At 41.4% G+C, this 18,649-nt stretch overlaps 1 protein-coding gene across 2 annotated transcripts in view; it reads right to left on the reverse strand.

Moving 5' to 3' along the window:
- Positions 1–839: 839 nt before the first annotated feature.
- UNC5B (unc-5 netrin receptor B) overlaps positions 840–18,649 on the reverse strand; it is a 208,579-nt gene continuing 190,769 nt past the window's right edge. For both annotated transcript variants that reach the window (XM_061635254.1, XM_061635253.1), the window contains 4 exons: positions 14,004–14,153; positions 12,912–13,076; positions 10,750–10,928; positions 840–9,206 (listed from right to left, as the gene is read on the reverse strand). In XM_061635254.1, the coding sequence (XP_061491238.1) occupies positions 9,041–9,206; positions 10,750–10,928; positions 12,912–13,076; positions 14,004–14,153 (660 nt within the window). In that variant the 3' untranslated portion in view covers positions 840–9,040. The remainder of the gene's footprint in view (positions 9,207–10,749; positions 10,929–12,911; positions 13,077–14,003; positions 14,154–18,649) is intronic.

Here is an 18,649-nt window from a genome sequence, read left to right on the forward strand (position 1 = left end):
AGAACAAAGTTAAAACTACTAATTTTTATTTATTATTTGATTTATATCCTGCCCTTCCTCCCAGCAGGAGCCCAGAATGTTTTTCTAGCAAACATTTTCACCAGCAAAAAAAATCTTCCTGTTTGGGATTTCCCCTCCAACACTTATAAAAATATCCATTTATATAATATTGCTCTCACCAATGCCGTTATATGACCAAATCTGACCGGATTTTGACTTTTTTATTCATCTGTGATTCCTGGTTGGGTGGAATCCTCCATGTGACTTATACAAGAAGGAGGCAGCAGCAGCAAGAAGAAAAATCTGGCACTGAATCAGCAGCATCAAACAGAAATAAATTCTGCACAGGCAGGATTTATTTGAAAGTTCTATATTTACAAAGTCTAGCTGGGTTTTTTGGGTGTGTGTGTGTGAGGAAACTTTTACACTCTATTTCCCCCCCCCCCAAAAAATCAAAACTGGAAAATATTCGACACAGTTCTAACAATACTATGGAGAAAATTGCACCTGTTTACTAGCAGCCTTGAGAAAGTACCACTGCAACAGGTCACTTCATTTGAAACTACCCATGAGAATTTTGGCTTCTAGATAACTATGGTTCAGCTGATAATTATATTCAACACCAACAATATGATGGATGACCAATGAGATTGCCTAGGTGATAATACTCCTGTTTCCCAGTGCTCCTGTCTTCATCCAACCCGTCACCACTGAAGCTGCCACGCCAGTCCCAAATCTCACCAACCTGTGTAGCAGGGAGTTCTTTTGTTCACCTGGAGCAAAAATAATGAATCGCATACAATTGGTTTTAATTTTAAACCTTTTATTAGACTAGGAAATATAATTTATTGCATAAAAATTAATTTGTTACAATAGGAATGCTAAACCTTATTTACAGTTCTTAGTGTACAGAATAAACAGGTGTGTTTTGAGGATGCTTCCAGACCCTTCCTCCCTCCCCAAAATCCTCTGGACGTATAAATATGAAAACAGAATGGAGAGCAAGAGAATGAAGGACACTCATGTGCTTCATGACGGGTGAAAGAAGCAGTAGTTTGCTTTCACAAAAATGGTGAAATGGGCCGCCCATGTCACAAAGCTCAGTGTGAGTGAAGAGGGCACCTTAAGAGACAGCAGGGGAGTGAGAAAGACAGGCATATGCCTCCCTCCTTTGTCAGCACACACTCTTCTGAACAAGAAGCAAAGAGAAAGAGGGTGAACCCTGCACACTCCCTTCCAGTTTTCTACTTCTGAAATCTCTCTCTCCCTCTCTCTCTCTCTCACACACACAAGTGCACATTTGCACATCCAGCATCAAATGCATACACCTGCACAATGTGAATGAGGCAGAAGCCCAACCAGCCTCTTAACAGGATACTCTGTGGTTGTTTCCAGGAGTGTAGTCATCCAGGGTCGCAGGTGGTTGTAGACCTGGTTGGGAGCAGGGTCCAAGCCAGGTCCCTATGTGTGAGCCAATCAGCATGAAAAGGGAGCATGTTGCCCACTGAAAAAAAGTCCTTGTCCTTTCATGCTGGTTGTAGCCTATCAGAGTGAAAGGTGAGTTAGCCACTGAGAAAACTCTTCTCAGTAGCCAACACACAGCTTTCCCTTTCATTGTCTCCTAGGGACATCTTTTATAGTGGAGTGTGGACTTGTGAGATGACACGGAGAGCAAGGGAGATGACAGAAAGTGGAGAAGGGGGCATGGCTGTGAGAGGGTATGATGTGACTATCATAAAGGGACTCTGCACTTCTGAATTTGTCACTACGCCGCTGGTTGTTTCTCACTGGTTGTTGTGTATATAGCAGGTCAATGTCAGTATGAATTCACATCAGCACACATACAGAGCTCAACTTTCCCCACATCTCATATCATCATCATGTTGATCATGATGATCAATCATGTTGGCCTGCAGAAGATACACAATAAGCAGGGGCTATTCACACCAGACCTGGGTTAAAGGTCTTAATGTACATTCAGATATATAGAGGAAGTGGCCTGATCACATGAACTTGCTCATGGACTTGAGAAAATTGTGAATATGTGAAAGCTTTCACAGATTCCATGTGGCCATGACCAAAACATTCCTTGGACAATAGAACACGAGAAGCCATGAGAAGTAATCTTTTGTGGTGAGGTGAGAAAGAGGAAGGGAGGGAGAGCGAGAGCGAGAGAGAAATGCATACACTTTTAACACAGTCTGCTCCTGGAATTTTAAAACTAATATCAGGGACATAGATTTCTATGGAAAGTGGTTAGCATTCATTTACTTAGCCAAACATTACAAATCCTAAGTGTCTACCTGTGTTTCTAGCCTGAACTCTTAACCTAAGTGCAATCTGGGAACAAATCATCGTTTGCACCAAGAGATCAGATTAAAGACTGGAGCCTTTCAAATTTCTCACAAACTCCTAATATAGTCTCCCTTATTGCCCCACCTTTGTCCAAATCATGTATAGATTTGAGATTCAAAGTGGAATTTCATTTTTATCAGCAAGCAGATCAGCCCTTTATGTATATGTGTGTGTATATATATATATTCCAGCTAGCTGGAAATGCTACAAAAACCTACAGTGCTCTGATGCCATGCTGAACGAAGGAAATGCCTGCAATCCTTCCCAAATACCTTGTGGTTAAATGACTATAGTAGCTACTGTAGCTTTGACAGAGAATTTGTTCTGTTTTTTACTGCCACACAGGAAACAAACACTAATAACTTCACCATTTAAAAAAAAGTTGTGATTTTCAGAAAGTTCATCATTTGGTTCCAAAAATCTGGATGTTTATTCAGATTTGTATATTGCATACAGAGATCCCTGACCTCTACAATGTGAAAAAGAAGGAAGTATGACCTGCTAGTGTGTATACAGAACTGGAGATACAGATGCTGCATCAAACCGGTTTAGACCTTTAATTAACCTTATTTGTCAGGTACAGATGAAGACATCCAGTGTTTTCAAATCTATTGTCACAAGAAGCGCCATTAAAACTCCCAAACACTGACTTCTTCTGTCTTTATAAATTTTGCCATACTCTTGAGAGACCTGAGCTGCAACAGGAATGTTGCTTTGGTGTAAAATAATTTGGAAAAGCATAAAGATTAGACGGTGTGGTTCTGCACTCCTGAACCTTACAAATGACACAAATTCACAACACATCCCCAAAAGTTAGAGAACAGGGTTGCAAAGCTAACACAAATTACTTTTTGCCTGAGGAAAACAATGAGTGAAGAAAGTTTTCATCTTAAAAATAGGTCCTGTGTTTGCAGCATTTAACAAAACACCCTAACCCACCATCCTCCCACATGGATTTGCCTTCCACGTAGACGTCTTAGGCTCCAAGGTATAAAGATATCTTTCTGAATAAAGAGTACACATTTAACAGTTCATTTGTTTTTTCTGTGATAAGTGGCCTCTAAACAATTGGAGTTATATATTCCCAATATCTCTGGTTAAGCAGCACTGCCTACAAACAATTCTCATTCCCCGGGTTCCTATATGATACGTTTACTGTTATTACAGGAACGAGAGGTGGCAAATAGCTTTCAAAGCCTTCCTGGGGCACATGTCAAGCAAACAAAACTGTGGATCCTGAGAAACTCCTACCGGGGTGAGGAAACAGTCGCCCTTCAGATGCTGATGGACTCCCATCAGCCCTAATCCGCATGGGAAACAGTCAGGAACTGAGAGGCCAGCAAAATCTGGAGGGTTGCAGCTGCCCCTTCCTTGAGCAACTGGTTACTGAGCTATCACATGAAGACATAATCTCTAGTCACATTTCAGCTCCCTGAGTATGTGCATCGCATTGTCTTCAGAGTCCTTCTTTCCCCAAGAGCATGCTAGAGTTTAAGGAGTTTGAGGTAATGGTGACCACCTTCTGGTGCAAGGCTTGCTATGTCATGCCAGGCGTTTAAAGTTATTGCCTACAAAACAAGTCCTTGTGGGGGAGGAAGAAGAGTTAAGAACGATAGTAGCAGCATTAGGAGGCAGTGTTGCTCTTGGTGGAAGAAGACAATCTTTTGAAGAGGTAGTGATGATAAGAAAATACCCTGCAACTACACAGTACTTGCAACAACCTGAAGGATAACGGATAACCAAAAGCCAATGCAAATAGAAATATAGAAATATATATGAAAGTAAGGTAATACAGGCGCATTTGCATTAGAAGTTTACTGCTGGAACTATCCTTATACTGTAAGGTTTTTATCCCTCAGTCATAGCGTTGTACTAAATCTACTTTACTTATGAACGAAAGATCTGGCAAATACAATAGGCAGCAATGGCAAAACTGAGATCTTTTAAAATGGGGGAGGGGGGAGGGACATTCCCACTGCCAATTCAAAGATTTGCTTCCTAATAATTGGAATAAACAGCCAAGCATGCTGCAGACTTCCAGCAAACACTGCCAGCTGTTTTCCTCCTGTGACAATGAGGGCTAGAAGCCTGTATGAAAGAAAAGTATGAAGAACTCCCTGGACTGGGCATTGTGTGAGCTGCAGCTACAAATCTTTAGAAATACTTCCTGCTAAGAGGAAAATAACTTCTGCTACATTTCTGTTTCCACCCAAAATATTGTTGGCATATAAGGGACTTCATCAGCTCATCTGATGACCGAGTTTATAAAAAAAGTTAGTTCAATCTTTGGCTATTCAAACAATATTCATTCCTCTTTTCAGTAAGCTATCACATAAAAGAATAATCTGTATTGCTGATGAATACTCATTCAAAATTATTTGTTATGCACTTTGCTTCTTTTCTAATAGAACATCTGCAACACAGGGGACAAAAGTAAGGCACTGCAAAACATTACAAATAGAAACAACAAGTAAACAAAAAGTATCATATCACCACCCACTACTAGCTTTGAGTTCTTGTGAAATTCTGTAGCTAGACTGTCTGGAATGAGATTCACCTATAACAAGCTAATGGACTCAAAACAATACCCACCCATCCACCCACCCACTCTGGTGGATTCACACAAACATTGTTCTAATACAGTAATACCACACTGTGGTTTCTAATCTTTAAGTAAATGTTCCCTGCTTCCCCGACCCCTTCTTTTCAATCATGAGGGCTAGAAACAAAAAGGAAAGAAAAGGATGAAGTTAAAACTCTTTATGAAAGAGGCCAGGTTTGCATGTCGCATTAAACCACAGTTAAAATAAACTATAGGTGGTATTCCATGCTATTCCTACTCAGTAGACCCACTGAATTTAATAAACATGATTAACACGGTCATTAATTTCAATGGGTCTACTCTGAGCAGGACTTAGTTGACTACAACCCAATGGTTTCATGTAAATGAGCAGTGTACAGGTGCATGCTGAAATTGCAGGCACTTGGCTCCTCCTCTGCTCCTGCTGTGCTGCCAGGAATCAAGTCAGTCTGGCTTCTCATTTTGTATAAACCTGGGACTGGGGTTTGTTTCTCTCCAAACAAGCTATAAGCAGAAACCAAGGTTTGTTTTTGGCAAGCCAGTGTGGTGTAGTGGTTAAGGTGTTGGACTACGACCTGGGAGCCTAGGGTTTGAATCCCCACACAGCCATGAAGCGCACTGGGTGACCTTGGGCCAGTCACTGCCTCTCAGCCTCATGAAAACCCTATTCACAGGGTTGCCATAAGTCGGAATCGACTTGAAGGCAGGACATTTACATTTTACCAACTGTGGTTTATTTGGGAGAAACAAACCATGAGTCTAGATTTGAATGACACAAGCCAGAGCATGGCTTGTTTACTGGCAGCCAGGGGGCAAAGTACCCACAATTTCAGCAGCGTGCACTATCAGGTTGCTTGATCATATTAATCTATCATTTATTTTGATGATGGTTTAATGTGGCATGTGGACCAGGTCTTTGAAATACTCCTGTGAAGCAACCAAAACATTTTTCCAAGGCTTTTTTGGATGCCAGCTCAGAACAACACTGGTGGGAAGTTGCTGCTCCTCCAGTTTGCATTTTCAGCATTAATATTTCATATTCTTCCAAAAGGAGTTCAGATAGGAGTATTTGTTGTTTAATCCTGGATCCTACATACTCTGGGCCCATCACTTGAAACAGTGGGCCTTATTCATGCTTTCAAAACTAAAACTAAAAATTCAGACTGCTTGAAATCAATATAAAGCAAATACTTGTGAGTAGTTTTACCCATGAGTAGATCCGGTTGTGTGCCACTTGAAATTGCACACATCCATCCCATCTATTTGTTCGCAGGAGTGATAAATGTGTTGCTTGAATGTCTATCCAGACACTTACAGGGAAGGTACTGTTTAAAGTAGTACTCTTTCCTGCACCTCCCCCCCCCAGAAATAACATGCCTTTTAGGGACAGGTCTCAGGATGAGGTGGATTGCATCAGCTGTCTGTGGCATGTTCTGGGATGTACCATGAGAAAAATAGCTGACACCCCCCATGTAAGAAGTGCCCATGTAACATACAAAGGTGCCACATGATCCACAGGGCCATGCACAACATTCCTGCACTGGCACTAGTTCAATGCTGCTGTTACCATAGCATGCAGTTAGATATTCAATACTTTTCAACATTAGAGAGATTTAAGAGTTCTGTGCTTGGACTCTCTACTAGGACATAGAGCTACATACAGGTAGAATCAAGAATTATAGTCTATTAAGAGATATGAACATCAGTGCCTAAAGGGCAGTTACTCCAACATTGTTCTTAACAGACAGTTCATCTATTAAATTTTAGCTACCTGAGGATAAATCCATACACACATTTGATAATCTATGTATCTGCAGTAGTAAAAATGCTCTACTAGCACCATCCCTTCATACACAATCTGCGTCTAAAGAAACATACCAAACAATAAAAAGGGTAGCTCCAGATAATGTGAAAAAGATTTGCTCGTAGTGTGTCTACTGTCTCCTCTTAGTGAATGTTGTAACGTTTGAGGAGATGGAAAGTTTTTTTGTAATGTTCATCATCGAAAGTGTAAAGACACCTCTTAGGTATTATGTGAAGTGGCCTTAAACGTCCAGTGAAAAATAAAGATGGCTAAAATCTCTGGCTTCTAGAATTTACCTCATATACCAAAATAGGCTGACGAATATGCTAGAGACTATCCTATGGATTCTACATTATTTCATTTGTCACTGGTTGGTCCAATAACTTTGCCTTTCCCCTCTCACATACCACGTAATCAAACCAGTTGATCTAAGTTAGAAAATACATGACCATCATTACATCTGCATCAGCTTTCTAAGACAGCATTGCACATGGGCATCACATTACAGCAGAATGTGACAGGAAAAGGCCTCTGTTAAGTTTGCCCCCAAGTTACTCAGATCAGCATCTCACATTCTAAGGCTTTTACAGTGTCTTACCGATAAAAAAAATCCCTTAAAAAAGGTCTCCAGAGCACAGTCCAGACTGAGTACCATATTCCTAGGGCACTTCCAGACAACTTCTTTATTGGGCATGCATCCTGATTTGTTTGCAGGGAGGTTAGATGATGACGATGTGCCATAGCAAGTGTTATCCCACACTTCACAGTGCATTTTCCCATTATTTTCCTTCTAGCAAAAAGTCAGTTTTTTGGGGGTAAAAGGGTTTGTTGCATAAGACTTGCTACAACTGTGCAACCAGAATTTGCTTGTATGTGATTGAATCTTACCCCAAAAGAGTAACAGACTGGAAGCGCCTCTAACTGCTAAATGCCTTCCCTCTTCACCATCTCATTGAAGATTTTGGAACTGCAGCTTCCTGGGCTATACAGCATAGCAAGGGTGTGTGTGTGTAGGTCCTGTTCCACCCCACTCCCCTTGGTCGAAAGGCCTTCTGGGCACATGCAGTCCTTCATGAAGCTGTCTTGATTTTGGCCTGAGACTTATTCCTGCACTACCTTAACGTTTCTGCTGCGGAACTTAGTTCCATTGAAATGGTGGTGCTGGCATGCACAAAGACAAGTTGGCTATACAAAGCAATAGTGGCTCCAAACACAACTGAGGTGTGACCAGGAGAAAACATCAGTGGATATTTGGTCAGGCATATTTGGGCACTTCACTAGATTCTGAGGTGGGCCGGAAAGAGTGCAAAGGATTTGTATTGCTCTTTCAAGAAAGCTCCCCAAGAAATTCCCCTTGGCTTCTTTTCCAGAAACAAGTTTGATCTGCTGCGAGTAGATTTTTAGACTTACCCCCAAACAATCTGTTATAGTCAGAAAAAGAAATGCAATCAAATGTTAAAGAGAAGACAAAGTTTGCCCTTTAAGACACACATGAGGCTCAGGTCAATTCACCAATCCTACCTGAACAAGCTCCATAAATTGGTCATGTTTAATTTTCACAAAAGGACTCTCTCTCTCTCTCTCTCTCTGTTTCTGAGTGCCATGATACTCTTGCTCTCACATACATGAAAGATTCTTATTTATTTTAAAAAAGGACACATCCAAAGATCTGGATAATAAATTACTTGCGTTTCCTAAGAAACTGTTTTCCTTTTTTTCCCTTTTCCTTTTTTTTGTATGTGTCTTAAAGCTGTTTGAAGCTTTTGACAGCAGTAAGCAGTCTTCTAGATTGTACTTGACTCTTCAAAGCATAAATGCCAGCAAAGAAGAAAGAAGAAAGAACAAGGCAGGGAATAGGAAAAGGACAGGAAAAGAAAAGAAAAACAAAAGAAAACCCAACCCCATCCCAGATTCCAGCAGCCCTCATAAGCCACGTGAGGCAGCAGAAGCCAAGGAGGCCATGATTGCCACAGGCTATGGTCACGGTTAGCAATGATACATTGCTTTTGTGCCCCAACCCAAAGGCTGTGAGGAGAAGGAGGAAAGGAGTCTTTTAACACTTGGATTGCTTGTAAACTGCGCAATGTGGATCTCTAAGGCTGACTGTGATTTGAGGAGGGAGGAGTGCGAGAAGGGAGAAGAAACCCAGTTTGATCACTTCAGAGTTAAGCTACGGTTCTGCTTCTTCTCTGCAATCATTCTCCCCATCAGTTCCAAATGGGCTGCTCCCTCCATTTTCTCTCCCTCTCTCACTCTGTCATCCCATTCGGCCATTGCCAGAAGGCTTCTTGCGAGATGCATCAGCAGTCCCCCTCTGTTGCCATGACAACCAGCATCTCACTCTTGCCCATCTCTTCCAAGGCACTGGCCAGAGTGTTAAGATCCCCATCTTCTTGGTGCTGGGCTTCCCATAAGTCCAGGATCACACCTGTTGGGCTGGCTTTGGTGGCGAAGAAATTCAGATACCTGTGCAGGAAATAAAAGGAGGGGGAGAGGAGAATTTGTTGGTGTCAAACTTCCTGTATCTTACTCCGCTAAGGAAGGGTTGCTCTTAGATTTTTGTGACATCAAGGTTGTAGTAGTTGGAAGGGCAGCCATTTTGATAAAATCCCCACCCACAAGAAATTAAAAACAGATCCCATGATTCCACCTAAGGCAAGGCTGGGGAACCTTCAGAGGTTGTTGGACTCCCATCAGCCCCAGCCAGCATGATCAATGAGAGCTGTAGGCCAACAGCATCTGGAGGGCTACAGGCTCCCCATCCCTGACCTAAGGATTAGGCCTTTGGTGTTTATTGCACATGGCCAGTGGGGGAAAATATGGAGTCAGAACAGAACTTAAGAGGGCAACAGAGATGAAATATTTTATTTTAATGAAGCAGCTATGACAAAGTCTAAAATGTAACACCAAAGTTATACTTTATTTATTTTTAGCTGCAGATCAAACTCCAACACAAAGTGCGTATAATGCATCCATGTGCACTGGCCAGAACACTGTAGAAGGTGGGATATTATTTACTTCTTGCTAAGAAATTGGGTGGAACACTTTTAAGAAAAGAAAAAAAAAAGCTGAAATGTCAGAGAAGGAGCATGGAATATACATGAGAAAGCCAAGGGTCGGCAGGGCGAATTCCCCCCCCCCAAAAAAAAATTCTTACTGACACAAGACTCCAGAATCCCAGCGTTTCTGTTGACTCAGTTTCTTTGACTTTTCCAGGAGTGGTCCCCCAAAGGGCCTGACGTCTTTAAACAAAGTGAATGGCACTGACACAACCTCCATGAGAAAGCCACTCAGCAAATGACCACTGCCACTTTACAAGAAAATTGATTTATAAGCTGTGGTAGCATGGACCTTGCTGCTTCCTGCGACCAGTGTGAAGCCAAGTTCCTACATGGTATGAACGCCCTTGGTCTGGTATTGGCTTCCCAGCTCCTGCACATTATGTTTGGTGATCTCCAACTGTTTGGGTGAAATATATCCTGAGAATCCATGACAATACTTCAGTAACTACTCCCTGTTCCTGATTCTTTCTGTTAAAACACTCTCCATGAAAATGCCATCCATAGCACAGTAGATTCCAATTACCCAGGAACTGGCCAGGCATTCAACTGCTTGGGCATAAAACAAGTTCTACTGTATTTTATTTCTGAGCACTTTTGCCTGAAGACAATTGCATGAATCAACATGGGTGACTTTCCCTGCTTATATAGTTTTATTAAGGCAGTAAAAATGTTCCTTTTCTTCCAGATATTTGATACAGGGAGTGTTCAGCTGATAGATAATGTTTAATGTTATGTTTGCTGCTTTATGGCTTGTTTCTATTCTAATATATTGTAGTGTTTATTGTTTTCATTGTTTTTAAATGTAAACTATTTTGATGAAGGATTTTGATCAAAAGGCAGTCTACTGATATCAGAATAAACAATAAATAAGTGCAAGCAACCAGCTCCCTTGGCTGATGTGTTTCCTGTAAGGATGGTTGAGAGCAAAGTGCTGAAACAAAACCCACCGATCCATGGAAAGTTTCTGAGCAAGGAGCCGCCAGTCGTTTCCTCTGGAGTTGGGGGCATCAAGGCTGTTGCAGATTTTCTGCCTTATGGACAGAGGGATCTTGAAGGCATATGACCCCAGCTGAGTTGTCAGGGCACTGCCAGGATAGGAATGCAAGGCATCAAAGGAGTTGGAGTTCTGGGGGGAAAAAGGGTGTAGGTTCATTGACATCCATCAGATTAAGAGGCAGGATTGGTTGGTTGATTGAGTTATGACCTTCCTTTCGTGGCCCAATTCCCCTCTCCATGATGGTGTAACAAAATTCCATAAGAACATTATAATATGCAGGTAATCAAGACTATGCTGCACCCCTTTAAAACTGAACAGTAGTAATTAATTTATCATGGCAATTAGTAAAATGTGGCTTGAAATAAAAAAATGTTTTAAGATGTCTCTGAAACATAACAGGGATGGGGCTACATGAATATCCCGGGGGAGTGAATTCCAGAGCTGTGGTGCCACCATTAAAAAGGCCCTGATACCTGTCAAGTCAACATATCTTATTGAAGAGCCAGACAGCAGGGCCTCAGTAGCTGATCATAAAACTAGGCAGACTCATACAGGAGATGTGTGATGAGCATGTGGTAAAACCCTATTCCATACATCTGCTGGTAATTTACCTTGGCTAAACTGTCACGTAGCGTTTAACATCTAGTACAGCCTTTCCCAACCAGTGTGCCTCCAGATGTTGTTGGACCACAATTCCCATCTTTCCTGACCATTGGCAATGCTGGCTGAGGCTGATGGGAGTTGTGGTCCAACAACATCTGGAGGCACACTGGTTGGGAAAGGCTGATCTGGTATCTACCACAGTAATAAACGTGGCTGTATGAACTGGCCCGTAAAAAAAATCAGTAAGTGACCATCTCATTTTCACACATGAGGCCCAATGCATTTCTTGCGTCAGATCTCTGTGTAATGCAAATATAAATCTTACGTTGGTGGGAATGCTCATTTGTGCTACAAATGCCTCTCCCAATTTCAAACATAGGAAGAGACTTCCAGATAAATGCCACGAGAAAGTTTTAAAAGCAATTTGAGTTTCTCACATGTGAAGACTGCCTTAATCTCATCTTCCTGTTTTCATCAACTTTGTTGCAATTCACTTATCTGCTTATTTTTGTCCAAAATCTGGTAGAATTTCTGAATACCTTTGCAAACCAATTGGCAAAAAACCCCTAGTTGACAGAGGTACCCTGAGAAAGAGACAATCTGATAGCACTGACTAAAATGCGTTAGGCAATCCAACACACATGAAATAAAAATAGAAACAACAGGACAGAGAAGGATAAACATCATGCCTTAAAAATAAGACAGTGACTTTCATAGTGGCATCACGTTCTCTTGCTTCAGTGAACCCAGAGAAAAACCACCCTTCAGCTATCAACATGCATGGCTGAACAACAGCAGGTCTACGTGAGTCAGAACAGGTAACCACGACAGAAGAATTAGGCCACTTCCAGGCTGTTGTTATTTTGTGGGAGGGAATCAATTGCATACTGGCAATTTCAGGCTGTGCAATTAAAATGGTTTTGGCAGTCTTGTGCTCTTGTGTAATAAACCCGCTTCTCCTCCCCTCTCCCGCAAAATGTGGATTTTTCACAGTAAGGGAAGTGACAGGAAAATGCACTGGAAAATGGGGTAACAATTGCTTGACATGACATTGTATAAACCTCCCTGCAAACAAATCAGAATGAATGTACAATAAACAGCCAAAGTCATATAACCTCAACATCGAGGGGAAGGAAGTCTGCATTTCCTTGGGTACAGACCTACCTGTATGAGATAATAGGTTCTACTGTACATATCCCTGGTTTCCCTGGATTATAGCATTATATCAGTGTTAGAAAAAAGGTACCAGCAGGCATGTGACCTTTAGCAAGTTCTGGGAATGGTCATGGCTCAAAATGAACCCCAGAGTTGCCCTTCAGGTGTGTCAAGATTTTGCTAGTCATTTCTGGGCTCCTTGGGAGGAAGAGTGGGATAATGAGTGAGTGAGTGAGTGAATGAATAAACAAACATGTCTGAGAAGCCACCAGGATCCCAGTTAAATATTCTGTTCCGTCTTCCATCAACCAACCACACAGTTGACCTTCTACAACCTGGATTTCCTTTGCTCACCTCTCCAAGTGTAATGTGCAGCTGAAATATTTGCCCTTCCCCTTCCACTTGTCGAACACAAATCTTGCAAGTCAGTTCTGTGGAAGCTGGACTGTGTCTCTCCAGTGTGAAGGTGCAGTGTAGTGCCCGTTGGCTGCCACTCCAGATGTGATAGAAAGGGATTTCCTGCAGCAGTTAAAAAAAAAAAGAGAGATGACAGGTCAGCACAGTGGTATGTCATCACACTGGAAATGTCCCAGTGGTTCATTGTGGCAGTAGAACAAGCCTGCACAGCTAGGACAGGCCTGTACACCTTCTGACCCTCCAAGCTAAACACGGGCCCCCAGTCATCTCCTCTGGCTCAACAAACTTCTTCTGTTTCTGTAGTTCCAGGCAGGCAGGCAGGAGGGAAAAAGGTCATAGAGCTCCTGTTGGGCTATCATACATGGGTTGGTGGGATGTGTTTGTTTGACTTGATGGATCATAAGTCCTTCTAGTCCAGGGCTTCCTGGGAACATTTGGTTGGCCACTGTGGAAACAAAATGCTGGACCCTTGGTCTGATCCAGCAGGTCTCTTCTTATGCTCCTAAGATGTCAGGCCTGTTTTCGAAAGAGTTGTTGCTTAGTTACAATAATGTGTGTGTTATGCAAGAAGGTCTAGTTGAGATGCAACTGTGGAGAGCACTGTGATGGATGGATGCTGCTCAGATCTCTTTTTGTAGGGCTCCTAAGCGAGTTGGGTGCCACAAGAGACTGAGAAATAAAAGGACTTAAAACCTACTGATAGAAATCAAGAGGTAAGGATGTGGGAGAGGGCAAAGCAGTCACATAGTCAGGGGCTTTACTAAGGTATTTGAAATACATCTTCCTGAAAAGTCAGTAACATAATCCTGTTGCAGGACTGTTTCACCAATAATGAATCTACAGAATGTAATTACTGGAACTGGCCTTGTATGAAGGACCCTGAAAACCTCTATGAACACACACGCTTGTTTTGATGGTGGAGGGCATATTCTGAAAGAGAACAGTGATGAACAACAGCAACTTTGCTGTTGGCGCCATGGGGTCTCTCCCTCAGTTGCTGGCATACTGGTAAGTAACTCTGCCACTCACCTGGTACTTGGCCATAAGTTTGCTCCTCCAAAGGGAATGAGGGATATCATGGATGGAGAGGCGCAAGTTGTGATAACTGTCCTTAAACAGGAGGCCCTTGGGCTCTTCCAACAGGTAGCCACCAAGAGTCCTTTCTAATTCAAGCACTTCCTGTGGGATAAATGGGGGAGGATGACTGTGAGACCAAAGTTCAGCTAATGGCAATTCAACTGGAGAGCACCTCCCATGCACAATATTTTCACATGCTGCTTCAAAGGCACACAATAACACCCAAATAATTACTCAGTAGATAACTAAAAGCACAATCCTCACTTTCAGAGACAGTATCCCTCTGACTACCACATGCCAAAACTTTTACTAACATGGGATGGGTATCTCCACATGCTGTTTAATATTCCTTACAGTAAGGGTGTTTAGTACAGACAGGACCACCCCTTTGGGAGGAAACCTTGGCTAGGGTGGTGGACACTTTCTAGGATCATGCCCCAACCCCATGAGCTGTCACCACTGCCACCATTATAACAAACAGTCTAAGGGAGTCACTCTTGCAAGCTAACCTGCAAGGGGCCAGGAAAATAAGAATGACAGCCCCCACAAAGGAAGTTTACTCTGGTGGTGGAAATAGAGCAGTTCAAGTTGTCCTGCCTGCACTGGTTGAACTGCGCACAATTCCCACTCTCATCCCACCCCTCCCCCTCCTCCTGCTTGTGAACGTCTCTGCAATATGTCTTTAGGCACTGTCAGTAGCCAGGATGCTGACCTAGATGTACCATTAATTAAATCCAGTATACAGCTATTTGTACGACTACCATTGTAACAGGTTGCAACTGACTGATGCCATAATTCAAACCAATCAAACAGACCCACCCAGTAATCTCATTCTGTTTTGCCGAGTCCAACTTAGTCATACATTCTTCTCCAAAATGGAGGCCTTTCTCCAAATTCTGTTTTAGAATTCCAGCATTTGGGGTGAAGTGGGGTAATGGTGAGGATGATATAGTTTTCTGCAGCAATGCAATCTTTTCAGCAAACAACCAACTCAGCAGTTCTTGCAACTCTCACAACAGCATATTGGGAAATTAATCTCTACTTCCTGCACCACCCAGCCAACAGTCATTACAGTGTAAGCAGCAGAAACACAGTTTCTTTCCCAATGCTTCACTAGTCATATCCTAAATATAAACCTCAAAAAGATAATTTCTAGAGTCCTCTTCTGGCTCTTTCTCCATATGAAGAGCAGCTAGACACCAACTCTGACAACAAGGTTAAAACACACCATGCAGGAGGATCTGAAACACCAGCTTGCTGTTGATCACTGGAACTAATCACTCTTGTAGAGTAAGGGCAGATGGAGATGTATACTTCATTAAGAATGATGGGTCGCTTTCATTAGTCATGCAAAGCAGTGTTAATATTATTGATAGGCTTTGGAAATATTCTGAAAATAGGTATTTTCAGATTGAGATCAACCAGACAATTCCTAGTGGGCCTTTAATCACTGACAAGCTTGTGTATGAAAAACAATGGGTAAGCCTACATCATGCCTGCACAACTTCTGACCCTTTGTGAGAGCTGACCAGGCTAAGGCCAAGCAATGCCATACCTGAATCCAGAGAGTCTCCAAGTTAGTTACTGGAGCAGGTGGCTTGAGCAGGGTGTTATATATGACCAAAGATACTGTTCTGTTGACCATATGAGGGTAACAGGCCAGGATCCCAGTATTTATACCAGACAGGCCAATCTGGAGGCTTTGCACCACCTGTCCATCATACTGGGGCAATATTGCACATCCTGGTCCATTTGTGTGGCTGAGGAGGACTTGGAACACATACAGACCCCACTTTAACAGAACAATCCCATGCATGTTTACTTGGAAGCAAGTCCCACTATGTTCAGTGTCTAAGACTGCAGCCTAAGATACATTCCAGTCTCTGCACACAATGTTCATGATTCAAGCCTCCAGGTCCTCAACAGGAAGCAAGCCTGACGTTTAGCCAGGTGAACATGCAAGCAGCTGCCTTCTTCCAAGTTAGAGAACAGGTCCATCCAGCCTAATGTTATTTATTTATTTATTTAAAATATTTATAAGCTGCACTTTTCATAAAAGCGTGTCAAGGCGGTATTATAGCATACAAAAACATGATAGAAATAAAAACATCATTAAAACAATAACATAAGTATCCATAAGTCAGAGCTTGGAAAGTTACTTTTTTTATCATTAATTTTTATTCAAATTTTCAAAGACAAAAAACAAAACAAAACACAAATAATTAAACAATAAAATAAAATGTTGACTTCCGATTTGTCGCAGATCAGTTATAGGTCTACAATATATAACAATCCTGTCTCTTAAATTATATTATAAAATCACTTTCCTCCAGTAGTTATCTTAATTAATCATCAAATCTCATAAACATTACTTTATTCTTTCCACAAAAAGTCAAAGAGAGGTTTCAATTCTTTGAGAAATATATCTATCAATTTTTCTCCAAATAAGCATGTCGATTAATCCATCTCGTTCAAATCTGTTAGGTCCAATAATTTCAATAGCCATTCTTCCATTATCAATATTAATTCCATCTTCCATCTTCAATAATCCTGTTAAGTCCAGTAATTTCAGTAGCCATTCTTCCATTATCAGTATCCCATAATAATCTTGTTGTCATAGCCATAGTCCAAATAAACATATCGATTAATCCATCTCATCAAATCTGTTAGGTCCAATAATTTCAATAGCCATTCTTCCATTATCAATATTAATTCCATCTTCCATCTTCAATAGTCCTGTTAAGTCCAGTAATTTCAGTATCCATTCTTCCATTATCAGTATCCCATAATAATCTTGCTGTCATAGCCATAGTCCATTATCAGTATCCCATAATAATCTTGCTGTCATAGCCATAGTCATATAATAAAAGTCTAATGGGAATTTCCTTTATCACAAATATTTCCTTGCCATCAATTCTGAATATGTTGCTGAAATATTGTTCTAAAGTCATATCTCTGTTCTTCTTTTTTACAAAATGCACTGGCTCCTCTCTTGAGAGTTTTTCCATTGTCACATATCTGTAGTTAATTCCATAGATTTTTTCTATGTCAAGCTCCATCACATCATTCCAGTCCCGAAAATTATCCAAGACATTGATAACTTTATCTCTAATATCTTCATTAATTTCTTCAGAGACAACGTTGAATTCCAAACAGTAAACTTTGTTTCTAATATCCATAAACTCCAGATCTTTTTCCAGTTCCACATTTGTTCCAATCTCCAGGGCTTGTATCTTCCCTTTAATTTTTCTTTTCTCATCTCTGATCTCATCAATCTCCTCTCTCATAAGATCCCCTATTTCTTTAAGCTCCTGCGTCATTTTGCCAAATTCAATTTTCATCTCCTGTCTACCCTGTCTCAGGGTTTGTTTCGTTATCTCAATCTCATCCATTATTTTCTGAAACATACTTACTTCCAGAATCTCAGCCACTTTCTTGATTGCCATTCTTAAAACCACGAAAACAAAACAAACAAACGAAAAAACCCCCACTTCTTATTTCAGCAACAATTGGGTTAATATTCCAGGCTTGATGACATCACAGTGTAGACAGTACAGCCTGCCTTATCTCTTATATGTTCAGGAATACAAAACAAATTTAGTTCCCAGCATCAAAACAGTTAGTGGCGTCGTGAACAAGCAGATTCGTCAAAATGAAATAGACCAAAAAGAAAATAGTCCCGGACATATAATATTCCAAAGTTCATAAATCAAATTTATTTATTTTCCTCCTCGGAATAGAAATCCCTCTTCCGTTTGTATCTTTAGAATGCACTTCCAGGCCAGCTTTTTGCAATAAAAACAAAGATAAGCTTTTTCAATTTCTTTCCTCCTTAATTTCGTGAATAAAAGAGAAGAGTTATAACTCACCCAGAAATTCTTTATAGCTGATTCATTGACAAATCTCTTTTTGCTGCAACAAGTGAAAAAAAAATAGAAAGAAGGATGCTTGCCTGTTAAAGTCCGTTTTTCTTTGAAGAAAAGATAAACGTGTCACTTAATCAGTTAGAGCTTGTTGGAAGTCCGTCCGGCATTGCTGGCTGAACCTTCTCTCATAAATTAATGAAATCCAGTCCTCCCAACAAAAACAGGCTTTTGTGGTTAATCTCTATGTTTCTCCCTGCCCGGGAGAAAATCTTTACCAGTCAAAAAGAACGTTCTGACTGATTTTAAAACTGAAAAAGCTTCTTCTGAGACGAGAGCTCGTCTCAAAAAGCAGGCACAAGCGAAGTCACCCTTCCCGGAAGTCCGGAAAAGTTACTTTTTTGAACTACAGCTCCCATCAGCCCAATCCACTGGCCATGCTGGCTGGGCTGATGGGAGTTGTAGTTCAACAAAGTAACTTTTCCAAGCTCTGCCATAAGTACTGCATTGGTTGGAAAAGAAAATTTGTAGTAAAAGACATGTTTAAAAAGGTCAGTTTACAGGAGACGCCTGAAAGAAGGAAGGGATGGTTCCTGCCAAATCTCTATTGACAGGGAGTTCCACAGGGCAGGGCCTGTCACACTAAAAGGCTTGGTCCCTGGTGGAGACCAACTGAACCTCAGGGGCATGAGGAACCACTGACGGTGCCCTGTCAGAAGATCTCAGTGATCAAGA

This window comes from Rhineura floridana, chromosome 7, assembly GCF_030035675.1.
Source record: "Rhineura floridana isolate rRhiFlo1 chromosome 7, rRhiFlo1.hap2, whole genome shotgun sequence".
Lineage (NCBI taxonomy): Eukaryota > Metazoa > Chordata > Lepidosauria > Squamata > Rhineuridae > Rhineura > Rhineura floridana.